Source organism: Osmerus eperlanus, chromosome 25 (genome assembly GCF_963692335.1).
Source record: "Osmerus eperlanus chromosome 25, fOsmEpe2.1, whole genome shotgun sequence".
Classification (NCBI taxonomy): domain Eukaryota; kingdom Metazoa; phylum Chordata; class Actinopteri; order Osmeriformes; family Osmeridae; genus Osmerus; species Osmerus eperlanus.
Window position 1 is genome coordinate 7,775,605 of NC_085042.1, and position 9,218 is coordinate 7,784,822.

Here is a 9,218-nt window from a genome sequence, read left to right on the forward strand (position 1 = left end):
GTCCTCCAAACCAATGCAAACAAAGATCCCACTAACACACCCAGCTTTATAGGGCTGGACAAGATAAACCACAGAGAGAACGAGGGGGAAACCTCCCAGCCACTCGTAAAACAACAGAAACACCCACCTGATTTAGAAATAAGAGCAGAAGGAAGGGTTGTCAGAGCATGGCTGGCAGGCATCTGGACCACGAGACAGAATCCCTGTTGGAGATGAGCCAGCATGTTTCAGCTCGGACTTCCCTCCATTATATAGCCGAGGTACGGAAGAGATGAGGTAGACATGTACCTCTTCAAGCCCCACTGGAATGATGAACAGATGATCCGCTATCACTGCCTGCCATCTTACCTTCTCTGACTCATCACAGAGACTGCTCACCAGCTGCTTCACGAAACTGTCTCCTACTCAACCCAGCCATGGCGATCAGGCCAAACTAGCCGATCCCAGAAAAAAAGATGTGTGTCATGTGCGTCTTTTTGTAGATCTGTCATGGTAAAGGTTCTCTAACCAGAGGACCTTGTCTTAGAACAGCTCAGTGGCAGAACATACAACTGCAACCCCCCTCCCCCCCTCCCCCCTCCCCCCCTCTTTGGTATGTCATTAAAACACGTGACAAACGAAAAAGATAACGCTCGTGTTCGTCCATCTCCGTCCAGGTTGTTCGCGGCCAAGTGCAGCGGCTGCCTGGAAAAGATCGCCCCCACAGAGTTTGTGATGCGGGCGCTGGAGAGCGTGTACCACCTGGGCTGCTTCTGCTGCTGCGTGTGCGAGCGCCCGCTGAGGAAGGGAGACGAGTTCGTCCTGAAGGAGGGCCAGCTGCTCTGCAAGAGCGACTACGAGAAGGAGAAAGAGCTGCTGGGCTCCGTCAGCCCCGGAGACTCGGACTCAGGTGAGGTCACCGCCCCCTCCCCCCCACGGGGTGTCACGCTCGCAGACGGTTCAGCTAGAGGCCCCCCCCTCCCACCCAGGAAGTCTGAACACACGGCTTCAGGGAAGGTTGGAGCTGGTTTTTAGCTTCCCTCTGGAAAATGTGGGTAAAATATAACTGTTTGTATCGCCCCCCCCCATTTTTCCCCCTCTGTGGAAGCGCATTGTGTTGCGTCGTGGTATGAAATGTGCTACATGAGTATAGTTTGATCGAGCTTCTGTGGGGATAGGTGGAGGTCACTGGTGGAGCGTTTGACTGCAGATCTAGATGGTCGCACGGTTTAAGGCCTCCTTTGTACTTGACTGGATAAAACTGCTGAACGAATATATTATTATGTTGTTCTGTGAGAGTAGGCATGGGGGGTGGGCAGGGTGCCAGGGTTTACACGCGACAGTAGGTAGCTGTAAGACAACCTAGAACCCCCCCCCCCCCCCCCCCGAATGAAACATCCCGTCCCTGTGTTGGCGGATTCTCGTGCTGGAAAGAATTAGACCAGAGTATCGTGGTGAGTGACAGAGGGATTTGGGGCCTTTCTGCTGGAGGATCGACCACGCCAGGCGTCTTATCTTCCGAGTGCTCCTCCCCTCGCCTCTTCACCACAAGGCGCTCCGCCAAGACTCACCGCTCTCCCCCATCTGGCTCTCGTTTAAACGACACACACACAGGCACGGGAATCTATCAGAAGCGTCTGTGCCTGTGTCAACTTTTTGTCAACTTACAGGAATATTTGTTTTACTTCCTCGCCTCGTTTTGTCCCGTCGTATCACGGGGGCCACGGGCGCCACAGCGCGAGACGGAGGCAATGTTGACATGGAGGAACAGTGGTTAACCTCAGCGTGCGTCCGACTAAATGTATGGCTAGAGCAGAGTTGTTATCTACCCCCCACCGTACACAGAGGAGGCCCAGTAGAGCCAGATGACACAAGACATCAGTGAAGGGTTACGCTGGAAAACATGTATACACTTACATATCACTGAATAGAACTTCTGGCTCTGGAAGTTCACCCACCCAGGCTTGGTGTTCTGGTGTCGTTTCATTAGAAAGCATTGTTAAGTACTTAGACTGCATGTCGTACATGCGCACGGCTATTTTCATCATTAAGGCCATGACTTTAGTGTCTCCGAGATTGTAAACCTCCCATGCAAGCCAGTCCTGAGACGCTGAACAGTCCCGTCCATTCATCAAACTGACGCAAACTGTTTTTCAGATATCTTCGTTTCCTGAGAACTTCCTAGGACCGTGAAGCCACAACATATCCCTCGTCTGTTAGGATCTGATACAGAGACGCACAAATGTGACTTATGCTTTATAGATTTTACATTTCCACCGATATCATGAGTTAATTTTACCATGTGTGCACATGCTGCCCTTTCATGTTGTGGTGTATGTGTTCTGTAGGGATTTTTTATCTAAGATTGATTTGGTGTAAATCAGACAAAGCTGAGTGCAGTGACTTACTAGCAACAGTGTCCAGCCAATGACAAATGTTCATATTCCACTGCTCTCTGAAAGTCTAATCATGCATGCAGCCTATTCTATTTCTGAAAAAAAAACCGATAACAAAGTATTAAAACCACATGTGTCTCTTTTTATTGTGGATGCACTTGCGGACGGCGAACAAAAATGGAATTGAAACGAGCAGGGCTACGTATTCATCAGAAGGCTGTCAGGTCTGTAGTCGGCTCAAACCTGCACTGACGTGGGTGGAAACATTCTGTGTTTGCAGAGAAGAGCGATGATGAGGACCTGGATATCAAGCCGGAGAAGGGCTCGGGGGGCTCCGGGAAGGGGGATGATGGGAAGGACCCCCGCAGGCCGAAGAGGCCTCGCACCATCCTGACCACCCAGCAGAGACGAGCCTTCAAGGCTTCCTTCGAGGTGTCCTCTAAACCCTGCCGGAAGGTGAGTTAAAAACCACAGCAGTTTCTAGCTCTGCCTGGGTCTGGATGAGGAATTGATTAACGTTTTTTGCATTTTGTCGACTTACGAAACGCTTTTATCGAAAGCGACATACAAACAGCAAACAAAACCCTTTATTTTTATTTTGGCGGTAGATGCAGGTATTTACCGTGTATCACAAAACAGTGGCCATGTGGATATTTGAATGTATGCCCGCATGAGGCCTACGGTACAGTAGTTTCTTTCACAAATCAAGTTCTCAAATTGGAAAAGATGGCCGAGGAGTGCTTTGAAGTGGGAGGCGTCTCTCTGTTCTGTGTTACACAGCCTGCCTTCTCCAAAGGACTGCATCCAAACCCCAGCCTAGGCCCTAAAAGCAAACTCTGCGCCCGCTCCAAAGCTTTGAAGAGCCAGTAACCAAGCAGTCCGAGAGACCAGTACATTAACTCAACGTTTACTGAAATCAAAGCAAATAAAAGAGGCAAAAAGCCCACGCTTTGGATACCAGCCAAGGCTTCACAAAAGCACACATACGATTTCAATCTGCGGCGCAGGAGTTTGTGTTCCCGTGAAGATGTTGGAAGTGTGTTGTCTTGACTGCTGTAGGTGAGGGAGACGCTGGCCGCGGAAACGGGGCTGAGTGTTCGAGTGGTCCAGGTGTGGTTCCAGAACCAAAGAGCCAAGGTGAGATGAAGTCCACCTAGACTGTTAGAAGAATGAATGAATTACACTGAAGATTTACAGTAGAACGTGATTAGAAAATGTTTGTTCTGTATTGGTTAATTTACTGCAGCGCTATTCCGTCAAGTACTGACAGGGCAGACCCAACAATAACGCGGTCAACTAATTATTTATCACCTCTCGACGTTAAACTTCTCTCCGCATTCCTTTCAGCTCTGTAAAGTTAAAGAGCAGGGCTGTAGTCTTGAGATGTAGACGCCCTCCTCTTCGATGTTATCTTCCAAACCCCTGATGTCTCACAGTCAGATCTCTGTCCATGCAGTCCCCCCAGAGAGCCTGTTCACGCTGGGAGTTACTCACAAACATGCCTTCCTTCCTTCAGATGAAGAAATTGGCCCGGAGGCAGCAGCAGCAACAGGAACAACAGAACACCCAGAGACTCGGCCAAGGTGCGTCACGTCGAACACTGACTGGACAAAACGCACTAGTGCGTTTGCAGTGGAGGTGGGAGGTACAACACATCAGATAGGGGAAGCCCAGTTTAAACGTGGCCTTGCCCGTGAAACACAAAGCCAGGATGAGCCAGGCTGCAGACCACAGCTTTGTGGGGAACGTTAATTGAGGCAACATGTGAAGACATGGGAGGAGACGATAGTGATGACCTGTGACCTCTGTCCTGCCCTCCCCCTCTCTAGTGGGGGGTGGAGGAGGAGGAGGGGGAGGAAGAAAAGAGGAGGAGGAGGGGGAGGATGGGGAGGGAGAGAAGAAGGAGGGGAGGTGGAGGATGGGGAGGGAGAGAAGGAGGAGGTGGAGGATGGGGAGGGAGAGAAGGAGGAGGGGGAGGATGGGGAGGGAGAGAAGAAGGAGAGGGAGGATGGGGAGGGAGAGAAGGAGGAGAGGGAGGATGGGGAGGGAGAGAAGGAGGAGAGGGAGGTGGAGGATGGGGAGGGAGAGAAGGAGGAGGGGGAGGATGGGGAGGGAGAGAAGGAGGAGGGGGAGGATGGGGAGGGAGAGAAGGAGGAGAGGGAGGATGGGGAGGGAGAGAAGGAGAGGGAGGTGGAGGATGGGGAGGGAGAGAAGGAGGAGAGGGAGGATGGGGAGGGAGAGAAGGAGGAGAGGGAGGTGGAGGATGGGGAGGGAGAGAAGGAGGAGGGGGAGGATGGGGAGGGAGAGAAGGAGGAGGGGGAGGATGGGGAGGGAGAGAAGGAGGAGGGGGAGGATGGGGAGGGAGAGAAGGAGGAGGGGGAGGATGGGGAGGGAGAGAAGGAGGAGGGTGAATACGAGGAAGGGAGGAGGATGAAAAGGTGGAGGAGGGCGGCTGTGTTCCCAGTCAGGTGCAGCAGAGGGGGAGATGCCACGGTGTGTGTGTCCAGGCCTCAGGGCTGTGTGTGTCCAGGCCTCAGGGCTGTGTGTGTCCAGGCCTCAGGGCTGTGTGTGACCAGGCCTCAGGGCTGTGTGTGACCAGGCCTCAGGGCTGTGTGTGTCCAGGCCTCAGGGCTGTGTGTGTCCAGGCCTCAGGGCTGTGTGTGTCCAGGCCTCAGGGCTGTGTGTGACCAGGCCTCAGGGCTGTGTGTGTCCAGGCCTCAGGGCTGTGTGTGTCCAGGCCTCAGGGCTGTGTGTGTCCAGGCCACAGGGCTGTGTGTGACCAGGCCTCAGGGCTGTGTGTGACCAGGCCTCAGGGCTGTGTGTGACCAGGCCTCAGGGCTGTGTGTGACCCACACTCACCCCTGAGAGAGCGATGAGCCCTGCTGGAGAAAGGAACTCTGGCAGAACGCTGCCGCACCACAGCGCAGAGAGGGTTTCCATGGAGACGGGCCCTGCGTTAGTCTCGTAGGTGTAGTGGCGGCCTCCCAGACTCACTGCTGTACACAGCTTTGCCATGGCAACACTTTTCCTACAATGGTCACATTAACATTCCTCCTCCCCGGTTGGCTGTCTTGCAGAGGTGATGTCCAATCGGATGGAGGGAATGATGAACTCCTTCACGCCCTTGGGCCCGCCCCAACAGCAGTTGGTTGCCATGGAGCAGAATGGTTACAGTACGGACCCCTTCCAGCAGGGCCTGACCCCTCCCCAGATGCCAGGAGACCACATGAACCCATATGGTAACTAACACACACACACACACATTAACACACACACACACACATGTTCCCCAGAGTGGGACAAGTGTTCAGGCCACAGCTCCATGGTTCAGGCTGTGTGCACACTTCACACCAGCACCCCCCCCCCCCCCTGCCTCACCCCCCCCCCCTCCTCCCCCCCCCCCCTCCCCCCCCCCCCCCCTCCCCAAATAAGATGACACAAGCATACTCACAGGCCACTGGTTTATTTTGAAGTTTTAAATCAACCCAAGATGTTCAGTTACCCCCCCTCCTCCTCCTCCTCCAGTCCTCAGTACCTCAGCGTCTCTCAGCATGCGCATGGTTTCGGCGGCGCGGCTCGTGATCCTGCGGGACAGGACACAGTGCCGGCTCTGGGAAGAGTGGTACTGTAATCCGGTAATAATAATCCAAAGAGCGCGACCGTAATCCAGTGGGATCACGGCGAATCAAGAGTCAAAACAGCACAGAGTTTGGTAGCGCGCAGCATCGGGACGCAAACGTCATGTGATGACCGTCAGATAGTGTTGGAGTAGTGGGACGAGGAGAGAATCACAGGGGGTAGTGAGAGAAAACGGCAATCTTTCCGGAATGTGTTATGACTTGCGGCAGTAGCTTTATTGTTGTATTTTCGACTGTAATTCAGAAACGATACACCCAAAGGATGGACCCTGTGGTTGAATAAACCATCTTCACTAAACCCCAAGGAGACCTACTGTAATCCTGAGCTTCATATTGTTTCCTAACCCTCCCAATTGTTCCTTGTAGTAGCGACAACCCCTGATCCCAGTCTCATTATCCTTCCCCAGAATGAGAGGAGGACCAATATTGGCAAGGCGTTAAAAGCTCTTGCTCATTATTCTGTCACTGAGTTGTGTAACAGCGTCATTAACAGTCACAGTGTAATCAAGTAAACAACTCCCTTCAGGATAATAACAGAAAGAGACGGTTTGAGGAGGCAATATGACGTCCGGAAAAGCTCTTCGTTAAGATGGTCTTTGAGGAGGAAGACTGTAGTCCTTCTCTAAGGCCATGGCTCTGTCCCAGAATGGTCAACTAACAAATGAGTTCTGTTGACAGTTTTAAAAATTGTAATGGCGTTCACTAACCATCAGGGCAGTTTTCGATTTACAAGGTTATCACAGAAAGTGTTTGGTGAACTCTTAGAGCGGTTTGAGATTGTGTTTGTATCATTTTGATTTGTTTGTGTTTGTCGAGCCATGGACCTTATATATGTTCTACCTTTTCTCTGCACAGGAAATGATTCAATATTCCATGACATAGACAGCGACACATCTTTAACGAGTCTTAGCGATTGCTTCATGGCGTCCTCGGAAATCAACTCCCTGCACGCTCGCGTGGGAAACCCCATCGACCGACTCTATTCCATGCAGAACTCGTACTTCGCTTCATGAAGACAGAGGATGAAGATCTCAATCTGTAGGATTAAGAAACTGTTGTTTTCATCTCTGCCTCAAGGAATTTCCACACCGCACCCTCGACCAACAGAGCAACAATTCCTACAAACAGCTCCAGGAAAATGTGCATACGTCTGACTTCAAAATGCTCAAAGTCAAATATTCCTGAGAAAAGGAAGTGTTTTTTATAGAGTTCATTGTTAAGATATTTGTTTCTGACTGTCACAGACATGCCACTCCTTTCTTTATTAGCAACAAGAAAATTAGTATTTGAGGTCTAAGCAACTTATGACAAGTTTAAAACCAAATATCACAGGCTGGCTTCTGATGCATGAACTCATAATTCATTGTAAAAAAAAAAAAAAAAAAAAAAAAAAAAAAAAAAATCACATCCTGTGAGTTGTTGAGATGTTTGTTGCTTGGACTCGTTTAACCTGTAAACTACATTCCACATTTGTATTCCGATCCCTTTGATAGATTTAGCCCTAAGACAAGATACTGTGTTAATAGCATAGACTTATGATGTAAGTGTGTGAATGTGTGTTTCTGAGAGAGTGTGTGTGTGAGAGGGAGAATTGTCCAGAAAAAAGAGGAGTTATGTCGGTGGATATGTAGTGACTGTTTCAATGTAAATACTTTCCCCAGCTAATTTGATGTGCATGTTAAAATGGAAAGCTTTCTATTTATTTAACTGTACCGTGCTCTACGAGGTCTCATGGAAATGAAAAACTCTATTTAAAAAAAGAAAAGAAATTAAGCTATTAGTAAGTACATGAGCATCATTTCATTATGGAGCATCATTGTGAGGCATCACAATCACTTCACTTCAACCAAGCTGTAAATGATCAGAATTGTGCTATTTATTTCTTACAGACCAGGGAATTTATCCAATGTGCATTTTCAAAATTCAAAAGTCGCTAAATTACCAAAGTCGATTGGTTCAACGAATAAACAACACACATTTCTCCTGATGATTTTATGAATTTCCTTAACATTGCAAGGTTTGTTTTTATGTTTGTGTCTATTTCCAGTTATGGTTTATCAAAGACAGACAGAAAGAGAGAGAGCGATGGGGAGAGATAGAGAGTGAAAGAGAAAGGGTGTGTGTGTATGTGCTACTTAGCATTGAGATGCCTAAGGCAAGCCGTATATTTACATTTACATTTAGTCATTTAGCAGACGCTCTTATCCAGAGCGACTTACAGTAAGTACAGGGACATTCCCCTGAGGCAAGTAGGGTGAAGTGCCTTGCCCAAGGACACAACATCAGTTGGCATGACCGGGAATCGAACTGGCAACCTTCGGATTACTAGCCCGATTCCCTCACCGCTCAGCCACCTGACTCCCCATATATCTGCGTATATCTGCCTTATCCAGTCAGAGATCTGACATCACAGGTGGTGGGAGGTAGAGCACAGACATCCATCTTCACCTAACACCCTGCAAGCGTCACGTACAGTACCTCACAGCTCACGCTCTACACCTCCACAGCTCGCCACCTGCGCCTACACCCGATAGACATGTCTTGGTTATTTATCTGCAGCTTTGTGTCATGCACCGATACAGGTGCACACCTGACTGCAGTGAGGTGTGTGTTCTACACACACACACCTGACTGAGGTCTTGACTCTTTCGGGGGGAGGTGGATTCAGGGACCTTCAGCTTAGCCCCCAAGCCCAAACTTCTGCGGGGGGTCGAGAATCTGTACGGGCTTGTAAGTGGTTGCTGGTAGCAGGCTGGGTGACAGGCAATGTGTGCTGGAATGATGGAGTTGACAGGAAATGTGTTTGAGAATGATGGAGTGCGCGACGCAACAAACAAGAGGATAAGCAGCTTTAGTCACAGCAAACATGCGGGAAACAGGGCTGTGTTTGCACGTCAAAGAGAGGGGTGGGTCAGGTTATCCTCCTTCCAGTCGGACTAGATCAACTCACAGCTCACAGAGGAACCTGTAGCAAATCCATGGTTTTGCTTTTTCTATTCGGTAATGAAAAAATGAGCGTTTTGGTCTGAAGTCTTGTCTGGTCTGTATGCCTGGTCTTTATGCAGCCCTGTTCTGCATCCCAGCCTGGTCCCAAACATGGCCGCCTTGCCCCCTCTCAGAGAGAACACCTCCGCTGAAACCTGAGTCAACCACACACACGCACACACACTTGAACACACACTTGAACACACTCACACACTTGAAA

At 50.0% G+C, this 9,218-nt stretch overlaps 1 protein-coding gene across 3 annotated transcripts in view; it reads left to right on the forward strand.

Moving 5' to 3' along the window:
* Nucleotides 1-7,989, forward strand: part of lmx1bb (LIM homeobox transcription factor 1, beta b) — a 43,784-nt gene extending 35,795 nt beyond the window's left edge. For all 3 annotated transcript variants that reach the window (XM_062451892.1, XM_062451891.1, XM_062451890.1), the window contains 6 exons: nucleotides 657-889; nucleotides 2,656-2,831; nucleotides 3,435-3,512; nucleotides 3,892-3,958; nucleotides 5,453-5,614; nucleotides 6,869-7,989. In XM_062451892.1, coding sequence (XP_062307876.1) covers nucleotides 657-889; nucleotides 2,656-2,831; nucleotides 3,435-3,512; nucleotides 3,892-3,958; nucleotides 5,453-5,614; nucleotides 6,869-7,026 — 874 coding nt within the window. In that variant the 3' untranslated portion in view covers nucleotides 7,027-7,989. The remainder of the gene's footprint in view (nucleotides 1-656; nucleotides 890-2,655; nucleotides 2,832-3,434; nucleotides 3,513-3,891; nucleotides 3,959-5,452; nucleotides 5,615-6,868) is intronic.
* Nucleotides 7,990-9,218: the final 1,229 nt, after the last annotated feature.